This window comes from Bufo gargarizans, chromosome 4, assembly GCF_014858855.1.
Source record: "Bufo gargarizans isolate SCDJY-AF-19 chromosome 4, ASM1485885v1, whole genome shotgun sequence".
Classification (NCBI taxonomy): Eukaryota; Metazoa; Chordata; class Amphibia; order Anura; family Bufonidae; genus Bufo; species Bufo gargarizans.
Window position 1 is genome coordinate 481459897 of NC_058083.1, and position 26844 is coordinate 481486740.

General features: G+C 40.4%; 1 protein-coding gene across 3 annotated transcripts in view; it reads left to right on the top strand.

Moving 5' to 3' along the window:
• Window positions 1-26844, top strand: part of LOC122934711 (WD repeat containing planar cell polarity effector) — a 404198-nt gene that overhangs the window by 46103 nt on the left and 331251 nt on the right. For all 3 annotated transcript variants that reach the window (XM_044290369.1, XM_044290370.1, XM_044290368.1), the window contains exons 3-6: window positions 1724-1768; window positions 2642-2692; window positions 21538-21608; window positions 21869-21928. In XM_044290369.1, coding sequence (XP_044146304.1) covers window positions 1724-1768; window positions 2642-2692; window positions 21538-21608; window positions 21869-21928 — 227 coding nt within the window. The remainder of the gene's footprint in view (window positions 1-1723; window positions 1769-2641; window positions 2693-21537; window positions 21609-21868; window positions 21929-26844) is intronic.

The window sequence follows — 26844 nt, forward strand, 5'->3', positions numbered from 1 at the left end:
TCTGGGTGCATCCGTCTTTTTTTTTCTTTTTTTTTTTTTCTGGACACGTTCCTTTGATTGAATTAGTCTCAGATAGAAAACGGACCATGACAAAAAGACCTATGCACCATTTATGCCTCATGCACACAACTGCATCCGTTTTGCGATCCGCAAAATTTATATGCGCTCCATATGCATGCCGCATGTTGTTGCAGACCCATTGACGTGACATTGACACGGTCATCTGTGTGATTTCTGCATCCTTATGTCTGTTCATCAAGAGATGGAACATGTCCTATACTTGTCCGCAAAGTGTGGACCCATTGAAGTTAATAGGCCAGTAACAGAATGCAGCTTGCACGCGGACCACAACCATATTTTGCAGATCTGCGGTTTGTGGACACCGAAACAGACACTGTTGTGTTCATGCGGCCTTACTTTAATGGGTCTGTGTGCTACGTGGGTGCAGTCCAGATAGATGGAAAATAGTTGCATGAATCGGGCCTAATTCATAGAAAGATTTACTCGAGTTGCTTCTCTAAATAAATGTGTGTCCGCCTATCACAGAAAAATGCCAAATATACATGATTTAACACGCAAACTCTGATTAAAAAAAAAAGGCTTACAGGAGGTTCTCCTGCATGGGTAACCAACCATGATCTCCGGTGCCAACCCCTTTGGAAACTGGTGAACACCAAGCTCATAGACTCCGTCCATGTGACCATCTGATGTGTATCTATGATATTTCAGGAGGCCACATTTGGCTGGATTTCCCATCAATTTTTTTTCCCCTGAGATCTGACAATCGATGTATTCTGTGACAACTGTGTGCTATGCAACTTTATTTGAAGCTGCACTTCATCTGGCAGCTTGCAGGGCATGTTGGGGGTTGTAGTTTAGCACCGCTGGAAGACACTGGCGTAATTCAGATTTTCCAAGAGTTTTTTGTTTTGTTTGTGATAAGTCATCAGTATCTGATCGGTAGGAGTCCAACAATCGGGACCCCCGTCGATCAGCTGCTTGATAAGGCAGTGGCATGTGACATGTTCATGGGTCATATTGCCTAGGCGCAACTCGGTCCCATTGAAGTGAATGGTCCTGAGCTCTGATACCAAGAACAGCCGCTATACTATGTATGGGGCTGTTTGTGAGCTGTGAGCGCCACTGCATTCTCAAGCAACTGATCAGTGGGGGTCTTGGGTGTCGGACCCCCACTGATCAGATACTGATGACCTAGTAGTACTTTTCTTTGTGACAGTACGTCTGGCCTTGTATTCAGTTATACCCAGTTATTATGTGTTGTTTTTTTTACTTCTTTGGCCCTGCGGAAATATCATTTCACACCACAGTGAGACTTGGGTGTCCCTCGCTTTTTTATTACCCAGTAAGGGTGCACAGGGACTCCCACCACCGTACATAGCCCCAGTTATTGGTGCGGTCCTACACCAGCGCCGCTGCATGCTGAGCGAATCGGCAACCCTTCCAGCACAGATCAAATGTTAATTTATTGTTAAATTAAAATCGGGCTCGGAAGATACCGGGAACAATTTCTTACATTGTTGTTAGGAGTTCAGAGGAAGTATTGATGTGGAAAAAGAATTTAATGGCATTTGCTAGAGAGCTGTGTTAAACCAATTGAGTGTGGCTGATATGCAGCGCGGAGCAGTATATGGCTCGTCTGGCTGAAATCAAGTGCTGTCGGCGCTCTGCAGAAATCATTTTTTTTATTCTATTTTTTTTACAGATGAAGATCTCGGAGTACATCATTATCATGAAAAGAAGGAATCAGGTAATGTCAGTATTTGTTACTATTCTGCTTTAACCCTGCCACGTGTGTGAGTAATTTACGCAGCATATAACAGATGGAGGGGAAGTAAGAAATCCGAAAATAAATATTTTGTTATCCCGTGTAACCTCATACCGATCTTCTGTTTAGCGATTTGGCTCCATCCAAAGAGCATGTTCCCCACCTAGAGCTCCTCAGTTTAGTATGCATTGAGAAACACAAGGCCTGTGCCTCTCTTCTGGAGGGGTGGCAGGAAGGGAACGCTCATTTGCCAATTTCACTCCTGCTTTTTGTATGTTTTAGTTGTGCAATAGCCATTCAGTGCCAGTTTTCATCTCGCCGTGTAACATTGATTCATCTAGAAGTTGGCTGATTTCTCTTGAGTCGCCATTCCATTCCCGCCCTGTAGAGGGCATTACATGCTCAGGAGTAGGCAGCGTTTGGCTGCGGCTTCTGCAGCCGGTATCTGAAATAGGCATTTCAGAAGTAAATGATCAATTTTCTTTATCTGATTAATTGGGTTAATCCTAGAAGTTTCACAAAGGACCAAGAGGTCCCTACGGCTAAAGTTGCTCGTTGTTCCAGGCCGGAGCTGAGCAGAGGTTTGTGTGGGCATCCCTTGTCTTGTGTTTGCAACCACTAAGGTCTTGATGACAGACTGGCTCTGGATTTGGTTGCAGATCATTTTCAAATGTGATGAGATTGAAAACTTGGGATACTGACGTGCTCGCTGGTAGAGTCAAACCTTCATTTAAAATTTATTTCAGGGGTCACTTACTAAATCATCAAGCTTCATTAGTACGCATTAGAATTAAAGAGCGCCTTTTGTTCCCATTGGTGTCAGTGACTACAGTATATGCCCTTGTTTTCTTTCAGCTCCTCGGCCGGAGTATGGATACTTGGAGGAGAAGCAGCAGCTTTCTGAATGTAAGAACCACTAGATAACAGCATTCATGATGAATCATTGCTTCACAGTTGTGTTCCCTACATGACTCCTCGTGGAAACTTCTATAGAACATTCCTTACTTCCATGGCCAGTCCCCCCCCCCCCCCCCCCTCTCCTTTTTTCAGTCTCATTTTCGTATGTTACGATTACAATTTTGCAATGGATGGTGCAAAGAATGTGCTTGGTTTCAGCGATATGTGGATGCACCCATTTGGCGGTTGTCTTTATACGTAACCTGACTTTCCATGTCTTCAGAGCTTGTGTGCATGTTGTTACAGATTCAGCAGGGCTGACTTTGTCATTTGGCGCAACCCAATGTGATATCCCAGTTTGATGTAGGTGGTTTTACATAGGACTGCAGTCACACCTATGGCATTTTCCGCTCCCTGTTTTATTAAAGCGAGAACTTTGCTACTTCTGTATGTGTCTGGCATACCTGCTCTTCTTCCTCAGCAAAAAAAAATGAATTGTGTAAAAAAAAACTGAACAAAAAAACCCCCACTAGTTACAGAATAAAAAAAAACAACAACATGTTTTAGTCCAAGTCCTAAAAAAACTCTTTAATTGAAAATGTTATAACAAAGAAATAATAGATGCATATTAAATAATATCTCAATCTTCCTATAAAAAGACTGGGCAACTATACTATAAAGAAAATATAAATAGTTGTGGAAACTATTACCAAATAACCATAATAATGATGGGGACATTGTGTGCCTCGTTCTAAAAAAATGAAATATACTGATGTGGACGTGAAGCTAAATCAATATGTGCTGCTGGTGCCTACATATGGAGGGGTCAGGGAGATGCCTCTATGATTTGCTAAAGTTTACAATACATTTGTGAAATAATATCTTGGAATTCACATATTCTGCTATGTCTCTATCATAGCAATGAATGTATTGCATGATATTATAAATGCCAGTTGGTGGTATAACTAGAGAAATACTGCTTGTGTCCTGTATTTAGTGATTAAGCTTGTGTCAAGTAAATTGATTTGTGGCATAAAAATGTCTTGTTGCAATAATATATATATATATATATATATATATATATATATATATATATATATATATATATAAAAATAAATGTAGTACCAGTTGATACAATATTTGTTTTTTCCTTTATCTTTATAAAGGTAAGTTCTGGCATGGCAGAATTTTTATACTGCAGATTTTGCCACCTTGCGTTACATGCATTTTACCTTAAAATGATGGCAGATTTCAACCTTTGCATTACAAATCCACAAATTGCAGATTTTCCTACTTTAATAGCACCAGCATGCCTTAATATCTTCCCTTATGTTTCACCGCTTGTGAATGCATGAATCTGAACATACTCCAAATAGTTTGGTAAAAAATAAAATTTGCATTTATGATTTCATCTTGTTCCTTCCTTGTAACAATAGGTTCGATAGATACATGAGATAGATATTAAATAGATAGATATTAGAGAAATAGATCAGATGGATAGATATTAGATAGAGATTAGATAAATAGATAGATATGAGATGATGGGTAGATATCAGATAGGATAGATGGATATTAGATAGAGTACACACACCTTGAATCGCACAGAGAATAAAACTACTAGATTACAATACAAAACTGATTATTTCTACACTCACCAGGACAGAAAAATACAATGACAGAAACTACAAAAACAACAAAGCATGCCGATTCGAGGGTGAGTAGCGGGGCCCCTAATAAGATGTATCAGGTGACACTTTCTGCTTTGTAGTGTAGGTGAACAGCCTGCCCTACCCCTTGTGATGCACAGCTCCCACCGTACTGATTCATTCTCTGGCAGGAGATTTTCCTTTTTCTTTCTTGTTTGACCGCTGAGTACTGCTCTCCTGCTCTAATCTCTCCTTTAATGGAGATTCCAAACTCCTTAGGTATGGCAATAAGACCTCAACAATCTCGAGCAGGATTTTTATCACACTGTTCTGCTTCAGTAAGGAGTATCAAGGCAAGCGTGGAGAACAAATTGCACCAAGCACAGCTAAAAAAAAAAAAATGTCCGTTAATTTTACTGTCTTATTTCTGTGGCACATGTAGGGTTTTATGTTTGCATGCGTACACCTGTTGGAAAAAATCCATGATAGCTCTGTGAGGTTTGTACGCTCTGTTTCCTTGTTGTTTCTCAGCAGTGATATTCGCTTGCCGTGATTTTCATTTAAAGGAAAACTTGTGGAGTTCTTAAAAGGCTTATTCAAAAAGAGGGTTTTCCTCAATGAGGTGGCTTCCCTGGTGAACTGATTACCAGGACCCATCCCCCGGAAGCCCTGGAGCAGGGATAAGGCTAATTTCACACTGCATTTATGGATTTTGTTAAATGTACCATATTTTTCGCCCTATAAGACGCACTGGCCCATAAGACACACCTAGGTTTTAGAGGAGAACAATAAGAAAAAAATATTTTTCATTAGACCTCTGGTCAGACCACTAATCAGACTGCCAATGTTAATCAGACCCCCAATGTTAATAAGACCCCAATAAGGCCTCAGATCAGACCCCCAATCAGACTTCAGCTAAAAGCCCCATGCCTTTCATCAGCCCCCCATATGTCTCTCATCAGCCCCCCATATGTCTCTCACCAGCCCCCATTGCCTCTCATCAGCCCCCATTGCCTTTCACCAGCCCCCAGCCAAATTATATCAACCCCCATTGCCTCTAACCAGCCCCCAGCCAAGTTATATCAGCCACCAGAAGCCTCATATAGAATAAAAAGAAAAAAAATTGCTTACCTTTCCTGCTCCAGACGCCGACACTCCTCTCTTCCAGTGCGATCCTCTTCATCCTGCCGCCGGCTGTGCTGTGAACTGGCGCGCACAGCCGAGTACCAGGAAGCGGTGAGTACAGAGCCTTCACCGCTTCCTGGTCCTCCAGTACTACTGAGCGCTTCCATAATGGAAGGGCTCATTAGTATTCGCCCCATAAGGTGCAGGGGCATTTTCCCCCCACTTTTGGGAAAACAAATGCGTCTTATGAGGTGAAAAATAGGGTACAATGATAAATTCGATTCACCTGGAAGCTGAATTTCCTTGTACTTCGTGTTAGCGAATTGATTTAACCTGAAATAGTGTAAAAAAACAAACAAAAAAAAAATTATACTTGCCTCTTCCATTTGCTTGCAACGGGCTGCAATCTTGATTGAAGATCTCGTCCGAAATCCCGTGCGTGGTCACATATGACATCACCATGCCGGCTGGCGCGATGACGTAATCTCACACCGTGCGAGATTTCGCTCCAGATCTTCAAGCAAGATGGCGGCGGACGGCCCGTCATGAGCAAATGCAGCGCCTGGCTGGCGCTATTGCAGCTCCCTGTCATTGACCCACCACTTACAAAATATATATTTTTTTAAATCAGCCAAATCAAACTTTTCATAAGTTCGTCCCGTATGCAGCACACCTAGAACTATATGTCCTACCCCCTAACACTCTGTAGGATAGAAGCAACAGAGGCATGGAGGACATTATACAGTTGTAGGGAGCTGGTGTGGCTGTGACTCCAGCACTAGGGTAAGATAGTAAACTTACTAGAACCATCAGCAGCATCTGTGCGTGTTTCTCTGCCTCTCCCTCTCTGCCCGTGTCTGTTAAAGTGATGGAAACTGTTATGAAAACCAGATGGACCCCATTATAGTCATTGGGGTTCATCAGGTGCTATTGGCATCCATCATGTGATGGCTTAGTCTCTGGCTTCCATTTCATTCTTTGTTCCTATGATGGAACATTCGGAAATTCAGAATGTCCAACACTGATGTGAAGGAAGTCTATGCCATCTTCACTGAATCTGGCTTTTACCAATGGACTGAGTCAATGATCAGTGCAGAGGAAATGAGCCTGACAAGTAGAGAAAGAGGCCCTTTTCTCTAATAATATTTATTACAAAGTTGCTTATACATGCTTTTATTATTGATTTATGAGACAAAAATGTAGTAATAGGACAACGCGGGGAACTGATTTTAGAGTTGCTGTTACAAGTCCTGTCCTGACTGTTTTCCTTCCTCCCATAGAGTTATGTGGAGTGGCACATGGGGCCACTGCTCCATTCAAGTTCCCCAATTGTAGATGGGTAGCAACAGATTCTCCTCACTGCAGCCACCTTGGTGAAGGGCTTGGAGTTATTTGGGTCTAGTGATAATTTTTGGGCACATCGTTCCTACCCCAACCAATCTGACATCATCTGTTTCATGAATACAAGTTTAAGGATCAGTACTATCATCTTGTGAAGGAACTGCCGATTTGTTCAAGATTTACTGAATACCAAATCTAGTTTGCTTTTAAGATGAGACTTTCCTCTATTTATTATTAATTAATTCTCTGGTATTATCATTATTTCCATTAGATTATGTTAACATCTGGTTATTAGGGAAAAACAAATGTGGTTGCTCTCCTACCAAAAGGTACAGACAATTAGGACAACACATTTGCTTTCTTCATTGATAGAAAACTGTATTCTGCTGACAAATCTAATCTACCTTTTATATCGTTATTATATTTATTTTATGCACTTATATGGTGATGACATATTCTGCAGCACTTTACAGACATTATCATAACTCACTGTCCCCAGTGGGGCTCAGTTCTCTATCAGTATGTCTTTGGAGTGTGGGAGGAAACCGGACGAAACACAGGAAGAACATACAAACTCCACGCAGATGCTGCCCATATCATTGTATATTATGGTTTAGAAGGGTACAGACTGGCCAAAATCTGCAGCAATAAATCTGCAGCAGATTTGCCGGTAATCTGCATTGAAAAAATCCATGCCAAATTGTGCATATTTTGCTATGGGTTTAAATTTCACCCTCTGCACCCTCTTTACTGCTAGAGTTCCACTACAGAAAATCTGCAGCATTAATACTACATGTGGCCATACTCAGAAGGGAATTGCTGTTTATGCAGTTTCCTAATATATGAGCAAATCTAGGGGTAAAGTATCTGTAAAATCCAATCAAGGCTGGGTTTACATCTGCGCTGTGAACTCTGTCAGTCTGTTCCGGGCATAGCCGGATATCACCGCGCACTGCCGGATCCCCATTCACTGTAATAGGATCCAGCAGTAACTCAACAGCTTTCCGCCATGTATGCTGACTTTTAGGCTAGACAAAGAATGTTGCGTGTGAAATTTTTTTGTCTGGCTGAAAGCCGGCATGTACACAGCAGACAGTGACCGGATTACAGTGCTGGAGTTTACAATGCAGATGTGAACCTGGCCTAACATGGTAGTAGGGGAGGTTAAAGCGGTTGTGTCACTTCAGCAAATAACATTTATCATGTAGAGAAAGTTAATACAAGGCACTTACTAATGTATTGTGATTGTCCCTATTGCCGCCTTTGCTGACTGGATTCATTTTTCCATCAGAGGCATTCCATCATCATAGAAGTCTATGGCCATGATAAACTTTTTATGATGACGGAATGCCTGGTGCATGCCGTAATAGAATTCCGTTATGGTCCGTGGTAGTGGAATCCATAATGGGATTCTTAGATAACCCAAACCTGTACGCTGAACTTGAAAACACAAGTTCGCTCATCACTACTGATGACCTATTCAGAGGATAGGTCATCAGTATTAAAGCCTTGGAAAACCCTTTTAACATGCAAATTCCCCATTAAAATAAAGTGTGGAATCCGCGCCAAAAATTCTATGTGAACATACCTTTACCCTTTACAAAAAGTCTCATGCATATTTCTACAAGGCATATTTTCATAAGACTTTCTTTGGTCCAGAGTGCTTTATCAGCGCAGCCTGTAAGGTCTGTTCAGTCTTCACCTGCTGTCTTCACCAATAATCCTAGCACAGGAGACCTCACAGGAAGTGCTGCACTCCAGATCACCGCAGGAGCCAAGCACTGACTGAATATGGGCTCCCACTGTAACCGCCAGCATCAGAGTTAACTCTGATGTCGGCCACATAACCTCTTGGATGCCGCTGTTAGTCGCAACAGCAGCATCTAGGCTTCCAGGACTGCCATGACTGTATATCTATTAGACTGTGTAGCAGCCACAGCCTAATAAACAGTTTTTCATTGTTACAGTGATGCACTATAATGCATTGGTATACAAGGTATACCAGTGCATTATAAAAATGATGTCCGCTAGTGAGGGTAAAAAAGATTTTTTTTTTTTAATTAATAATATTTATATATATATAAAAAAATTGTATTCTATAAGTTTTTTTTTTATCTAAGTGGTAAACCCACATATATGATATCGCACCATTTTGCCAAAAACCCTTATAATAAAGATAAAGATTATTTAAACCGCCCCATAGAAAAAAAAATTTGGGAGTTTTTCCTACCCACCTCACCCTAAAAAATAATAGATCTTAATCTGTAAGCCCCATGTACCTGCAAAAACAAGCCACATATGGCTACATTAGAGCAAAAATGAAGTTCTGGCTCTTGGAATGCGGAAACGTAATGAGACCTCTTCTATTCTGTGCCAAAGTAGTAAAACACATAAAACGGCACATTTGGTATCGCCAATATCCTACTGACCCGTAGAATAACAGCAACATCCTAGTTATGCCACACAGTGAATGTCGGAAATTTAAAGTGCAAAAAACAATGGTGAGACTGCTTTTTCTCATTACCACTCCAAAAATGTAGTAAAAGTTAAAGAGGACCTGTTGCCAGGAATAGGGATTGTGAGCGGCATTGAGGACAGTTGGATGCTAATGTCTGTAAAGCGCTGTGGAATATAGTAGCGCTATATAAGTGCTTCAAATAAATACAATCTTTATACACCCTGTTATAGAGCAGGAGGAGCTGAGTAGAGTATATAGTTTTCTGGAAAAAGATTCAGTAAAACCTGTAATTTATTTATCTTTTCTTCTTTCACCTCCTGTGAACAGCTATTGGTACAGGGAGGTGTTATCGGTGACTGACAGCGATCTCAGTATTCACACTTATACAAACACAATGCTATCAATCACTGATAACTCCTCCCTCCTGTAACTATAGTTGTTAGAAAAAACAAAGATATAAATGTAAAAATTACAGGTTTTACTGAAACATTTCCCACAAAATTATATATCAATCTGCTTAATTTCTCCTGTTCTATAACAGGGTGCTTTCAGATTGCATTGTAATTTGTAATGAAAGTTCCTCTTTAATGGGTTATATCCCCAAATAGTGTTACAAAAAATTAATTTCCCCCTGTGAAAAACAAGCTCTTGTACAGTTACATCAACAAAAAATATATGTCTGGAAAAAAAGTTTTAGAAAAATTTAGGTATGACTCTCAAAGCTCAATGAACTAGTAAACAAAATATATTAATTATAAAAAATATATTTAGTAATGTTGGTATTTATTCCAAAGGAATCAGATAAAGTAATATAAATAAAATAATTTAAAATAAAACAAAATATGAATATATTTTATATTATTTTAATATTAGTTTGTCTAATTCCTTTGGAATAAATACCACCATTATTTACCCTTTCATGACCAAGGGTCATTGTTGCCCCCATGTTTACGTCTAATTTAGCAAATCTGACATGTATCACCTTATGTGGTAATAACTGTGTAACGCTTTTACTTATCCAAACCATTCTAAGATTGTTTTTTTCGTGACACATTGTACTTCATGATAGTCATAAATTTGAGTCAATATATTTCACCTTTATTTATGAAAAAATCCCAAATTGACAAAAGATTTGAAAAAATTCGCAATTTTAAAAATTTACATTTCTCTGCTTTTAAAACAGAAAGTGATTCCTCATAAAATATTTAGTACTTAATATTCCCCATATGTCTACTTTATGTTGGCATCATTTTGTAAATGTCATTTAAATTTTTTAGGACGTTAGAAGGCTTGGAATTTTAGAAGCAATTCTTAACATTTTTAAGAAAATTTCAAAACCCACTTTTTAAGGACCAGTTCAGGTCTGAAGTCACTTTGTGGGGCTTAGATAGTGGAAACCACTAATAAATGACCCCATTGTAGAAACTACACCCCTCAAGTTACTCAAAACTGATTTTACATACTTTGTTAACCCTTTAGGTGTTCCACAAAAATTAAAGTAAAATGGAGATTACATTTCTAAATTTCACTTTTTTGGCAGATTTTCAATTTTAATCAATTTATTTTTTAACACATCAAGGGTTAACAGCCAAACAAAACTCAATATTTATTACCCTCATTCTGCAGTTTACAGAAACACCCCACATGTAGTCGTAAACTGATGTAAGGGCACACGGCAGGGCATAGAAGAAAAGGAGCACCATATGGATTTTGGAAGGCAGATTTTGCTGGACTGATTTTTAGATGCTATGTCCCATTTGAAGCCCCCCTGATGCGCCCTAAAGTAGAAACTCCCAAAAAAGTGACCCCTTAAACTAGGGGATAAGGTGCCAGTTTTATTGGTACTATTTTGTGGTCCATATGATTTTTAATTGCTCTATATTATGTTTTTTGTGAGGCAAGGTACCCAAAAAAAGCCTGTTTTGGCACAGTTTTTATTTTTTACAACAGTCATCTGACAGGGTAGATCATGTGCTATTTTTATAGAGCAGGTTGTTACGGATGCAATGATATCAAATATGTCTACTTTCTTTGTTTCAGTTTTACATAATAAAGAATTTTTTATTTTTTATTTTATGTTTTTGTGTCTCCATTTTCTGAACGCCATATTCTTTTTATTTTTCTGCCGATCGTCTTGTGCAGGGGCTAATTTTTTGCAGGAAGAGTTGATGTTTTTATTAGTACCATTTTTGGGTACATATGAATTTTTGATAATTCATTATTACACTTTATGGGGCAAGGTGGCCAAAAAAAATGGTTGTTTTAGCCAAGGTAGATTTGATTTAAATCAAACTGATTTAAATCACTAGTCAGTAAGGCTTGATTTAAATCATAGTTTTCTACATAAAGACTAATTCTTGCTGGTATAACTTATAATATGCAAGTAGATGAAGATTTTTAGAATAACAACTTTTCATATTAGTTTGATTAGGTTGATTCTGTATTAATAGATTTGTAGAAGTTAGGATTAAGGTCTTTTTCTCAACTCTGTTCATGTTATAACATTTTTGCTGTGAAGAAAAGGCATGTGATCTCTGCTGAGTCAAATTCAGTTTTGAGAACTGCAAAAGTAAACCAAGCATCGTGATAATATCTTGTAGGCAGAGAAACTGCCCATAAATATTACAAAAACTTCTGGAAGAGCATGACATTGTGAATGGATTAATGGAATTTATTTACCCAAAAAATTAAACATATACAGCCTTATTCTACATAATTAAAAAACGAATATTTATTTCATGATGGAATAACCTTTGGATGGTAATATATTTTCCTCAAAAAGCATTTTATATAAAAAATTCAGATTTAAATTAAAAAAATCCATTTTTTGGGGGGGGATTAAAAAAATAAATCAAAGATTTTTTTTCACCCTGGTTTTTATTTTATGGCACAGTTTTTATTTATTTATTTTTACTGCGTTCATCTGAGGGGTTAGTTCATGTGATATTTTTATAGAGCAGATCGTTACAGACGTGGCAATACCTAATATGTATACTTTTTCTTATTTATTAAAGTTTTACACAATAATAGCATTTAAAAAAAAATAATTATGTTTTAGTGTCTCCATAGTCTGAGAGCCTTAGCTTTTTTATTTTTTGACCGATTGACTTAGTTATGGTCTCATTTTTGATTGATTCTATTTTGGGGGGCATACGCCATTTTGATCGCTTGGTGTTGCACTTTATGTGATGTTAGGTGACAAAAAAAAAACAGCTTTTTTGGCACTTATTTTTTTTTATTTTTTATGGTGTTCACCTGAAGGGTTAGGTCATGTAATATTTTTACAGAGCAGGTTGTTATGGAAGCGGCAATACCTAATATGTATACTTTTTGAATTTTATTATTATTTCACTTTAACACAATAATAGTGCAGCCCCAAAAAAAATCATATTTTAGTGTCTCTATTGTCTGAGAGTGATAGTTAATTATTATTATTTTTTTTTTGACCGATTGTCTTAGGTAGGGTCTCATTTTTTGAGGGATGAGGTGATGATTTTTTGGTACCATTTTGTGGGACATACGCCTTTATGAACGCTTGCTGTTAACACTTTTTGTGATGTAAGGTGCCAAAAATAGTTTTTTACACAGATTTTTTTATGCTGTTTATGGGACAGGGTAGATCATGTGATATTTTTATAGAGCCAGTTGTTACTGACGCGGCGATACCTAATATGTGTAGTTTTTTTATGACATAAATGAACTCATATGAGAAAAGAATTTTTATTTTATTTTTATTAAAAATTTTATATTTAATTTTTTTCACTTGTTTTTACACTTTTTTTTATTTATTTATTTATTTATCAAGACCCATCTGGGTCTTCAAGATCCAGTGGGCCTGATCACTATACAGTGCATTGCAATAGTCATCTATTGCAATGCACTGTATAGTCAGTGCTACATTTACACTAAGGCTGATCAGACCCCGATCGGTGCCAGCACCGATTTTGCCAGTTCCACCAGGGTGTTAGCTGTAAATTACAGCTAACACTCTCTGCTGATGGCATCAGCTCCATTCCTGAGCAGCTGCCATCAATGCCAGCACATAGGAACAGCCTGCAGGGGGACAATGGGGGCAATCGGAGGCTCAATGGCAGCATCTGGGGGCATATGGGGAGCAGTGAAGATATCAGGGTCACTGCTAATTTCAGGCTGTGATCTCCAGCGTGGTGCCGCGCTCCGATTAGTTAGTCTGCATAGACTATACAATCTGAGTGATCATCGGCAAGTGACCACTCTGATTGGTCCCTTGCCGGCATTACTGCACTGTATGCTGTCCGTGACAGCAGCAGAGCAGGGACAGAAGTTTTAATCCAAGCGTTTTGCAGCGCTTGGATTAAAGAGCTGCCATGACGTCTATGCACGTGCTAGCTGCGTGGGGTATGTGCAAATAGCACGTATATAGCCGTATGGCAGTCGGGAAGGGGTTAAATATATATTTTATAATAAGCATGGTATATTTTGTTTACTGGTTTATTGAGCCTTGAGACTCATACCCTAATTTTTCTATATGTATTTACAGTTTTTTTCGCTTTATAAGACACACTTTTTTCCCCCAAAAGTGTGTGTGGGGGGGAGAACATGGCAATGCGTCTTAGAAAAAGAATGATGCAATTTGTATATGGCTGACCCTATATATCGCCGGCCGCTATTCTGCACAACGCGGCCTGCGATGTATCAGTTACAGTTAACCTCTATCAAGCGGGTGGGAGGAGGGGCTGGAGGCACTCGCGGCAGGGTTCGGTTCAGCCACTGTACTCTATTATCCCCGGCCCCGCTCACAGCAGTCTTCATGTGTAAAGTCTATTTATGTAATCCTCAACCAGTTTCTCTGCTTTGTTAAACTGCCGTAATCGTCTGTAGTAGTGCTCACTGTCAAAGCAGCGGGCAGGCTGGCAGCGTAACGTCACTCACTCTGAGTGAGTGATGTGACGCTTCTGGCCTGCCCGCTGCTTTGATAGTGAGCACTACTACAGACGATTACGGCTGTTTAAAGAGGACCTTTTACCTGGAAAAACATTGTGAACTAAGTATCCTGACATATACAGCGGCGCCCAGGGATCTCACTGCACTTACTATTATCCCTGGGCTCCGCTCCGTTCTCCCATTATGTCCTCCGGTATCTTCACTCAGTAGGTTATAGTAGGCGGAGACTGCCCTTGTTCTGCTGGGCGTCTCCTCCTCCTAGGCTGTAGCGCTGGCCAATCACAGTGCACAGCTCACAGCCTGGGAGAAAAAAAACTCCCAGGCTGTGAGCTCTGCGCTGCGATTGCCCAGCGCTACAGCCTAGGAGGAGGAGATGCCCAGCAGAACAAGGGCAGACTCCGCCTACTATAACCAAGAGTCCTAAGTCTCCGCCTACTATAACCTACTGAGCGAAGATACCGGAGGACATAACTGGAGAACGGAGCGGCGCCCAGGGATAATAGTAAGTGCAGTGAGATCCCTAGGCGCCACTGTATATGTCAGGATACTTAGTTTACAATGTTTTTCCAGGTGAAAGGTCCCCTTTAACAAGGCAGAGAAACTGGATGAGGATTACATGAATAGACTTTACATATGAAGACTGCTGTGAGCCGGGCCTTGGGTTCACTATTTACACAGGGACATGAGAGGACACAGAGGGAACCAGCATAAGATGCTATATATGTGTCATCCATAGATCCCCAATAACAGTGTCCTCCACAGATCTCCCATAGCAGTGTATCATCCACAGATCTCCCATAGCAGTGTATCATCCACGGCTCCCCCATAGCGGTGTCATCCACGGCTCCCCCATAGCGGTGTCATCCACGGCTCCCCCATAGCGGTGTCATCCACGGCTCCCCCATAGCGGTGTCATCCACGGCTCCCCCATAGCGGTGTCATCCACGGCTCCCCCATAGCGGTGTCATCCACGGCTCCCCCATAGCGGTGTCATCCACGGCTCCCCCATAGCGGTGTCATCCACGGCTCCCCCATAGCGGTGTCATCCACGGCTCCCCCATAGCGGTGTCATCCACGGCTCCCCCATAGCGGTGTCATCCACGGCTCCCCCATAGCGGTGTCATCCACGGCTCCCCCATAGCGGTGTCATCCACGGCTCCCCCATAGCGGTGTCATCCACGGCTCCCCCATAGCGGTGTCATCCACGGCTCCCCCATAGCGGTGTCATCCACGGCTCCCCCATAGCGGTGTCATCCACAGCTCCCCCATAGCGGTGTCATCCACAGCTCCCCCATAGCGGTGTCATCCACAGCTCCCCCATAGCGGTGTCATCCACAGATGCCCCCATAGCGGTGTCATCCACAGATGCCCCCATAATTGTGTCATCCACAGATGCCCCCATAATTGTGTCATCCACAGACCTCCATTAGTTCAAAACCCCTCAAAAGCACACCTTTTGGTTAAAAAAAAATGTTTTCCTTATTTCCAAGAACCTAGGTGGGTCTTAAAAAGCAAAAAATACGGTATATATTTCTGTTGGCAACAGACTGGTATAGACGTTCGGCATAATTTTAACAGATTCATTTCCATAATCTGTGGGGGTGAGACATCCATTTTATCGTATATGAAACTCCTCATTGGCTGAAAATACTCCTCAAAAATGCTAACTCGTACGGAAAAAAATGTAGTGCAGCCTCTGGCAACTAGTAGAGAATTAATAAAACAGGTTGTCAGTCATTGCATTTTCCATCCCTGCCTACATTATTAATCAGAGGTTAAACACTAATTTAATAACTGCCTCTTCTTTCCTGTGACTGTTGGAGGTCCCAGTGGTCAGACCCTTAACTGATCAGTCGGAATACCTCTTTAAATGTTTTAATTTAAGTTCATTCTATAAGAAGTTTATTGAGTTTGAAAAATAGATGTGAATGTACTGTATATTTATTCTACTGTGGAATGTACTGCTAACATCCTGGAGATCTGTCCCATCACTGACTGACTGTACATTTTAATTCCGCTCGGTATTATACATAACAATGCAGACAGTAAATTTTGGGCATATCAGCCATAGGATAGAGTCTAAGTGTCTGTTCAGTAGGAGTCCAACCCCTCCACTAGAACACATTAGACACTCGTGCATGCCCGACGCTCCTTTCAACTGTGTGGGATTGCAAGAGATAGCTGAGTGGCAGCTGGGATCCTAACAAGGACTCCTGTGTCTGCCATCTGTATTTGCCTATTAGATCCTGACTAAGGGCTCATGCACACGACCGTAAGTCTTTTTCAGTGTTTTGCGGTCCGTTTTTTACGGATCCGTGGTTCCGTTTTTTGTTTCCGTTTCCTTTCTGTTCCATTTTTCCGTATGCCATATACAGTATGCAGTAATTACATAGAGAAATTGGGCTGGGCATAACATTTTTAATAGATGGTTCAGCAAAAACGGAACGGATACGGAAGAGATACGGATGCATTTCCGTATGTGTTCCGTTTTTTTTTTTTGCGGACCCATTGACTTGAAAGGAGCCAAGCACCGTGATTTGCGGACAAGAATAGGACATGTTCTATCTTTTCATGTTCCGGAAATACTGAAACGGAATGCATACGGAGACACTTCAGTATTTTTTGCTGAACCATTGAAATAAATGGTTCATTATATGTATCGCATACTGAACTAAAAAAAACGGCCAGTATACTGAACGCAAAATATTGTTGTGTGCATGAGCCCTAAGGCAGAGCCTAATAGGTTGCCTGTCAGTAGATCACTGACAAGCAGTAATGCACTGTAGTACTGGAATATTGCAGTAAGGGCTGCAGTAAACAATTATTTTAGACATCGAGTATTCTATAGAACCCAATCGAGCTGGACCGCAGAGTGAAGGCAAAAGGGCCAACAAGTGCTAAGCATCTCTGGGAACTCCTTCAAGACTGTTGGAAGACCATTTCAGGTGACTACCTCTTGAAGCTCATTAAGAGAATGCCAAGAGTGTGCAAAGCAGTAATCAAAGCAAAAGGTGGCTACTTTGAAGAACCTAGAATATGACATATTTTCAGTTGTTTCACACTTTTTTGTTATGTATATAATTCCACATGTGTTAATTCATAGTTTTGATGCCTTCAGTGTAAATCTACAATTTTCAAAGTCATGAAAATAAAGAAAACTCTTTGAATGAGAAGGTGTGTCCAAACTTTTGGTCTGTACTGTGTATGTATATATATATATATATATATATATATATATATATATATATATATATATATATATAAAAAATAATCAATCTCTACTTTTAAATTGTTGGGGGGGTTCATACTCACAACCTTCAGTTTAGGAGACTGAAGCCTTACCAGTGTGCTACAGATCCCACTGCTGCTTCTGGAAGGAATTTGTCTAACTAAAAAATGTCAGTATTTACCAGGATATTGGGTTAACAGCAAAAGTCTTTTAGTAATCACAAAAATATGTAACGGAGTAAATTTTTTTTATCATAAACATATTTTAGTTATCTCTCTTAAAACAAATGATATAATATCATATTTTAATATAATATCTTTATTATTATTTATTTTGCTCCATTATATTTTCGTGATTACTAAATATATTGGATTTTTGTGGTTATCCCAGCATTCAAACTCACAACCTTCTGTATGGAAAACACATTATTAGTGGCTTACAAATGCCTTCGGACCTGACATGTATGGAAGCCTGAGATGCCCACTCCCCAGGCTGGGTCTCATAGGCAACTGTTAGTGTAAAACTGACAGTTTCAATGCAATACAATACAGTATGTAAGGTACTGCATTGAAACAGCAATCAGTCACTCAAAGGTTTAGGTCCCATAGTGAGAATAAGATGATAAAAGTTTTATAAAACTTTTAAATACATTTCAAGTGTAAAAAAGCCATTTTAAATGGTAAAAAATATGGCCTGATATACCCAATCAGGTGGAAAAAAATAATATAAACTATGCCAGAATAGCCATTTTTTGGTCACCATGCCTTGTGAAAAGTATAATATCAAGAGATCAAAAAATCTTATGTAACTCTCTTATCTTATATAACTCTTATATAACTTTTATCTTATATAACTCTCAAAAATTGCAACAGAAAACATGTTTTTTTTTTTAAAAAAAATGCTTTCATTGTGTAAAACTTAAAAAGAAAAAAAAATATATATAACATTAGTATCTCTGTAATTGTCCTGTCCAGCAGAATAAAGTTAGTTATTTTTCCCACATGGTGCACGCTGCAATAACAAAACCCAAAAAGCAATAGCTGAATTGCTACCTCTTCTCCTGCTTCCCAAAAAAAACGAAATAAAAAAGTGATCAGAAAGTCTTGTGTGCCCCAAAGTACTACCAATGATAAACAACAAATCATCCCACAAAAATACGCCCTGAGATATCTCCATAGGGAGAAAAATAAAAGATTTATGGTTGGCAGAAAATGGCTGTAGTGGTACCCCAGAGGCCGTTTTAAAGCAACATGGCGCCTGTAAATCAATCCCTTCTGAACCGTGCAACATACCCAAACAGTTTACTTTCTTCCCTTGATAAATTACTTGCAGGGATTAGTTTCCAAAATGGAGTCCCTTATTGGGGGTTTCCACTGCACGGATACCTCATAGGCTCTGCGATTGTCATGTAGCACCCAAAAACCATTCCAGAAAATATGCACTCCTCCCCTTCTGAGCCCTACCTTGTGCCCATACAGCAGCTTACATCCACATTTACACCTTTTCTGTGCCCAATAGAGCTTGCCTATGAATTCAAGTAGTGTGGTGTGAGTCTCAGCGTAAGCTGAGCACAACATATATGCCATATCTTTGGAAAATTTGCAATTTTCATTTTTTCACGGTCCACTTCACTTTAATACCAGTGCATTCAAAATGCTCACTCCACCCCCTAATACCTTGAGAGGCAGAGTTTCCCAAATCGGGCCACTTCTCATGTGCTCCATTTATTTCACACCAGAGCCTCTACAGTTGTCAGCACAATTGGTGTAAATCGCCACGGTGGGCCTCAAAATGCACATGGTACTCTTATACTCCTGTTCCATTTCTTACGCTCAAAATGGATAACCAATAGCGGGGTGCTTTTTCTCCTGTTACCATTTGTGAAAATAAAAAGTTTGGGGCTAATGTAACATTTTATTGGAAACCATTTCATTTTAGATTTTCATAGCCAAGTGTTTCTAAATTCTATGAAATGCCTGTGGCATCGAAACAGTACACCCATAGATAAATTCCTTGACAGGTGTAGTTTCCAACATAAGGTCACTTTTTGAGGGTTTCCACTGTATAGGTACCTCAGGGACTCTTCAAATGCAGTGTGGAGCCCGAAAAACATTTAATTATGTGGAACACCTAAAGGGTTAGCAAAGTTTCTAAAACCAGTTCTGAATAATTTCAGGGGTGTAGCTTCTAAAATGGGGTAAGCCCCTCAAAGTCACTTCAGAACTGAACTGGTCCTTTATAAAGTCTTTTTTGGAATTTTCCCTGAAAATTTTAAATTGCTTCTAAAATTCTAAGCCCTCTAATGTCCTAAAATACAATGACATTTATAAAACTTAGAATTTTTCAGAATTTTCTGTAAATATTGGATAAAAAAAATTAAAATAAATATGGATATAACATAGCAACACACAAATTTACCACTAATATGAAGTGGGATGAGTCACAAATCGCTTGGATAAGTAAAAACATTCCATACTTATTACCACATAAAATAACACGTCAGATTTGGAAAAATAGGCTTTGTCAGGAAGGTGAAAAATGACTTGTCTTGAAGGAGTAATATGTTACATTTACATCGCTTTTTTTAGGTCCAAATGTTTGTTTTGATGCCTTTTTTTTTTTTTTTATAATTCCTCTTTGTCACAAAGTTACACTAAGATGGACATGTCTGTTAACAGTTCTTAAAGGGAACCTGTCATCAACTTTATGCTGCCCATACTAACGGCAGAATAAAGTAGAGACAGGTGAGTTGATTTCAGCGGTCTGTCATTTATAAGTTAAAAGTAAGTGGTTGCCGAGAACCAACATCATAATCATTGCAGACTGGGCCTGGAAAAGAGTCCCGGCCACCTGAGAAGAGTCCTGGTTATTCATGACTACCTGCTCTCCCGCCCACCTGCTGATGGCTGACAGTCTTCTACCGAGTTTTCTCCCTTTCCCTCTAGGAGAGAACTGCCAATCATCAGCAGATGGGTGAGAGAGCAGGAGAATAGGAATAACCAGGACTCTTCTCAGGTAGATGTGACTCTTTTCAAGGTCTGGGCTGTAATAATTATTATGCTGGTTCTCGGCAACCACTTACTTTTAGCTCATGAGTGACACACCGCTGACATCAGCATTTCTGTCACTAATGTATGCTGCCCTCAGTGAGATCAGCACAAAGTTGATGACAGGTACCCTTTTAACAACAGTTGCTTTTATCAGTTTTCCTGCTTTCATAAAATCTATAGGTTTTGAGGGTGTGCTTACCTTTCAAGGACTGTAATCCCTGTATTTTTTAGGGTGTTACTTTTTTTTAAATTAACATCTTAAAGGGGTATTCCCATCTCAGACAATGGGGGCATATCGCTAGGATATGCCCCCATTGTCTGATAGGTGCGGGTACCGCCGCTGGGAGACAAGCAGGGAGCGCTGTGGCTGGAGGACCTCCAATCGCTGCTCCCAATGAAGCGAATGGGAGTGCACCGCGCATGCGCAGCCCATGCTCCCATTCATTTCTATGGAGCAGATGGCTATAGCCGAGCCAGCGCTCAGCTATTTTTGGCAGCCCCATAGAAATTAATGGAGGGCGGCTGCGCATGTGCAGTGCCCCCTTCGTTCATTTCCCGGCTCCGTTCTCATTGTAGGTGCGGTGGGACCCGCACCTATCAGACAATGGAGGCATATTCTAGCGATATCCCCCCCATTGTCTGACATGGAAAACCCCCTTTTAAAACCAGATTTGGGGCCTTTATAGTTCTGGTGATTTTTCTGACGATATGTGCGTGTAAATTTAAATCTACATGGTATGTATGGACTCTGCATACTCTGAGCGTTTATTTCTAAGAGGTGTGGTCCATAAAACTTTCTGCTTGGGTTAGGGAGCCTTCACACACAGCAGATTTTGTTGCAGAAATTTTCAGTGACTTAAAATCTTTTTAAATACAAGAGAAATCCATGAACTGATTTTCAGTCGCTGAAACCTTCGGCAATGTGTGAAGGCGCCCTTTTACTGTTACCTGCTAATGACAACCTTTATGAAAAATGACACCTAGGCGCAAGATTGCATTGAAGGTGTCTGTGTGTATAGTTGCATTCTGACAATGAAATGGCAGCAGTCTATAATAATAATAATTATTATTATTTTTCGAAGCACGGGGAATCCCTTGGGTACTGAAGAACAAGCGCCCAGAAAAGCTACGGGACAATATCATGGAGCTTGAGGTACGTTTTTGAGAAAGTTACAAGAATGGCAACAAACAATCCTCCTTTCAACCAGCTTTCAGCAGCTTTAATTTTCATAAAGGATCGGGCATCAGAGTGATGATAACAGCGCTTTTGTCTGGAGAACTGTTCTAAAACAGTCGCATCTTTGTTTATGTGGCATGCTAATCTCTGCCTGCTTGAAAAGCTGAAGCACTTTAACCAGTGGTAACAGTGTACACAGCCGACTCTCTCGCTGACTGTTTTCTCTTGTCCTTCAGGAGCTGATGCAGAGCAATGAGTGTGTGCTCAGCAAATGGAAGAACAAATATGTCTGTCAGGTAAAATGTTTTGACATGCCCTTCCTCTACTCAATCAATGGAGCTGAACCCTTATTCACTGAGGGAAGTTTTTGTCTTATTATGTAAACCAGCTTACAAAAACAGGAATATTTTGTTGCTTATTTTTATTTATTTATTTATTCATAATTTTTTTGCTTCCTTGTCTCATCATAGACAATGGGGGCATATCGATAGGATATGCCCCCATTGTCTTATAGATGCGGGTCCCACCGCTGGGACCCGCACTTATATTGGGAACAGAGCCCCGCAAGATGGTGGCTGGAGTAGCCAGCTCCCCATAGAAGTGAATAGGAGAGCACCGCGCATGACCGGCCACCGCTCCCATTCACTTCTATGGGCTTGACGGAAATTGCCGAGCCAGCACTCAGCAATTTTCGCCGGCCCCATAGAAAATGATTGGAGGGCGGCTGCGCATACGCAGTTCGCCCTCCTTCACTTTTTGGGCTTCATTCTCTATATAGGACCCACACGTATAAGACAATGGGGGGCATATCCTAGTCCTATGCCCCCATTGTCTATGATGAGACAACACCTTTAATTGAAACAACGACGATATGTTGGATTGTTAGATGGTGGAACCGCATATCCCAGCTTATCCTGGCTCAGTGCTGGCTGATGACCTTAAGGAAATTAAAGAGGTTCTCTAGGAAAGCAACTGCCAAGCATACATGCAGCCGCTCCATACAACCTTCTTGTCAGTCTTTGTACCTCCTGTAAAGTTTCATAAAGCAATGTGTGTGTGCTCTCTCATAGGCTCCATACTGCTCTTCCCATTTAGCGGGGTGAAATCTATTTCAGAGTATCTGATGAAAATCTGCTCCACCTTGTGGAAAAGCTATATTGGCCACAGATGTCACTCTCGGCAATGCAAAGGGTGACATGTTTGGCAGATATTTGCATCATAAATTTATATAATGTGGATTTAAAATCTGTGCTACATTTCAGGTTGTGTGGACAGCACTGTTCACGCTCTCTGCAGAGAGGGGATGAGATTTATTTTAATCTCATCCACTTTGCTACTACTGTAAACTCTGTGGATTTAAGTCTACTTTCACACTGGCGTTTTGGCTTTCCGTTTGTGAGATCCGTTCAGGGCTCTGGGCGGTCCAAAACGAATCAGTTTGGAATGTATCAGTTTGCATCAGTTCAGTCTCCACTCCGCTTTGGAGGTGGACACCAAAACGCTGCTTGCAGCGTTTTGGTGTCCGTCTGATGAAACTGAGCCAAACAGATTCGTCCTGACGCACAATGTAAGTCAATAGGGATGGATCCGTTTTCTATGACACAATCTGGCCCAATAGAAAACGGATCCGTCCTCATTGACTTTCAGTGGTGGTCAAGACGGATCTGTCTTGGCTATGTTAAAGATAATACAAACGGATCCGTTCTGAACGGATGCAGACTGTTGTATTATCTGAACGGATCTGTCTGTGCAAATCCATGATGGATCTGCACCAAACGCGAGTGTGAAAGTAGCCGAATACACACAGTTCCACTGGGGAAAATGTTTAGGGTTTACACTACATGTGGCCATATCTGTACCGTGGCCTTCCTAGTGAAGCAATGGGAATCCCAACAGTAAGATTCTCACCAGTCTTATATTTATTACTCATCCTATGAATAGGTGATAAGTTTCACTGTGAGAAAACCCTGTTAGGCTATGTTCACATTGCATTTGTAATGTTCGTTTAGCTTGTACACTAGGAAAGCTCCTGAGGCACAGCTATATAAACCGAGACGAAAAGATTGTCCTTCTGGCCTCCGCCTGGCTGGTGTGCGTCAGATTGTGGAATAGTGTGGTGCCCTATGCTATTCCAATAAACTATATCCAGTAACAAAGTGTGTGTGTGTGTGTGTGTGTGTGTGTGTATATACTGTGTATACAATCAGGTCCATAAATATTGGGACATCTACACAATTCTAACATTTATGGCTCTATACACCACCACAATGGATTTGAAATAAAATGGATAAGATGTGCTTTAACTGCAGACTGTCAGCTTTCATTTGAGGGTATTTACATCCAAATCAGGTGAACTGTGTAGGAATTATAACAGTTTGCATATGTGCCTCCCACTTGTTAAAGAACCAAAAGTAATGGGACATCATAATAATAATCATAAATCAAACTTTCACTTTTTAATACTTGGTTGCAAATCCTTTGCAGTCAATTACAGCCTGAAGTCTGGAGCACATAGACATCACCAGATGCTGGGTTTCATCCCTGGTGACGCTCTGCCAGGCCTCTACTGCAACTGTCTTCAGTTCCTTCTTGTTCTTGGGGTATTTTTCCTTCAGTTTTGTCTTCGGCAAGTGAAATGCATGCTCAATTGGATTCAGGTCAGGTGATTGACTTGGCCATTGCATAACATTCCACTTCTTTCCCTTAAAAAAAACTCTTTGGTTGCTTTTGCAGTATGCTTTGGGTCATTGTCCATCTGCACTGTGAAGCGCCGTCCAATGAGTTCTGAAGCATTTGGCTGAATATGAGCAGATAATATTGCCCGAAACACTTCAGGATTCATCCTGCTGCTTTTGTCAGCAGTCACATCATCAATAAATACAAGAGAACCAGTTCCTTTGGCAGCCATACATGCCTACGTCATGACCCTACCACCACCATGCTTCACTGATGAGGTGGTATGCTTAGGACAGGGATGGGCAAACTGCGGCTCGCTAGCTGTCGTAAAACTACAACTCCCAGTATACCTACAGCTATCAGTCTACAGCAGGGAATGATGGGATTTGTAGTTTTACAACAGCTGGAGAGCCGCAGTTTGCCTATCACTGGCTTAGGATCATGAGCAGTTCCTTTCCTTCTCCATACTCTTCTCTTCCCATCACTCTGGTACAAGTTGATCTTGGTCTCACCTGTCCATAGGATGTTGTTCCAGAACTGTGAAGGCCTTTTTAGATGTCGTTTGGCAAACTCTAATCTGGCTTTCCTGTTTTTGAGGCTCACCAATGGTTTACATCTTGTGGTGAACCCTCTGTATTCACTTTGGTGAAGTCTTCTCTTGATTGTTGACTTTGACACACATATACCTACCTCTTGGAGAGTGTTCTTGATCTGGCCAACTGTTGTGAAGGTTGTTTTCTTCACCAGGGAAAGAATTCTTCGGTCATCCACCACAGTTGTTTTCCGTGGTCTTCCGGGTCTTTTGGTGTTGCTGAGCTCACCGATGCGTTCCTTTTTAATAACGTTCCAAACAGTTGTTTTGGCCACGCCTAATGTTTTTGCTATCTCTCCGATGGGTTTGTTTTGGTTTTTCAGCCTAATGATGGCTTGCTTCACTGATAGTGACAGCTCTTTGGATCTCATCTTCAGAGTTGACAGCAACAGATTCCAAATGCAAATAGCACACTTGAAATGAACTCTGGACCTTTTATCTGCTCATTGTAATTGGGATAATGAGGGAATAACACACACCTGACCATGGAACAGCTGAGAAGCCAATTGACCCATTACTTTTGGTCCCGTAACAAGTGGGAGTCACAGATGCAAACTGTTGTAATTCCTACACCGTTCACCTGATTTGGATGTAAATGCCCTCAAATTAAAGCTGACAGTCTGCAGTTAGAGCGCATTTTGTTTCATTTCAGATCCATTGTGGTGGTGTATAGAGCCAAAAATGTTAGAATTGTGTCAATGTCCCAATATTTATGGACCTGAATATTTTTTTTTTTTTTTTTTTTTTATAACGAAGCTGTATGGGTGACAGATGCCACTATGTAGCATCCATCATTTTAATGTATATAAAACGAAGGCCATAATAAAAAATAAAATAGCTTTAGTTTGATAGATCTGTTTTTGTCTCCACAAAATGTTACCATATATATTATTTATTATATTATTTTTTGTTATTTATTTTTATTATATATTATTTCTTACATGTTATTTTTTGTAAATAAGGCTACATTCACACGACCGTATGTGTTTTGCGGTCCGCAAATTGTGTATGGCATCAGGGTTTTTTTTTTTTGTGTGGATCCATTGTAACAATGCCTATCCTTGTCAGCACATTACACAAGTTCTATCTTTTTTGCGGGGCTACGGAAAGGACATACAGATGCGGACAGGACACGGTTTGCTGTCCGCATTTTTTGTGGACCCATTGAAATGAATGGGTCCGCATCCTATCCGCAAAAAAAAAAAAACTGAACGGACACCGAAACAATATACGTTCATGTGACTGCACAAGCTGTTTGTTTTACTAAATGATTGTATTCCTCAATTTTGGAGAGTCCTTTCTTTTAATTTTCAGTTGTGCTATTCCACTTATTCCTCCTGGAAACATATAGATTATATATAACTGGGCGTTACCGTTACAAATGGTGTGTGCTCTTTCACAGTCTGACCCTTTTAGCATTAAAATGGAACAGTCTGTATTGACAAGGAGCATTGTCAATGGCTGGTTATCAATTAAAGCTACTTTCACTCTAGCGTTTTTGCTTGATCCGGCAGGGCTCAGCAAAAACGCTTCCATTACTGATAATACAGCCATCTGCATCCGTTATGAACGGATCCGGTTGTATTATCTTTAACATACCCAAGATGGATCCGTCATGAACTCCATTTAAAGTCAATGGAGGACGGATCCGTTTTCTATTGTGTCAGAGAAAATGGATCCGTTCCCATTGACTTACATTGTGGGTCATGACTGGTCCATTTTGCTCCGCATCCCAGGACGGAAAGCAAACTGCAGCATGCTGCAGTGTGCTCTCCGGTATGAGAACGGAACGGAATGCATGTTGGAGCACTTCGTTCTGCTCAGTTACATTTTTGTTCCCATTGACAATGAATGGGGACAAAATGGAAGCGTTTTTTTCCGGTATTGAGACCCTATGGTGGATCTCAATACCGGAAAATATTAACGCTAGTGTGAAAGTAGCCC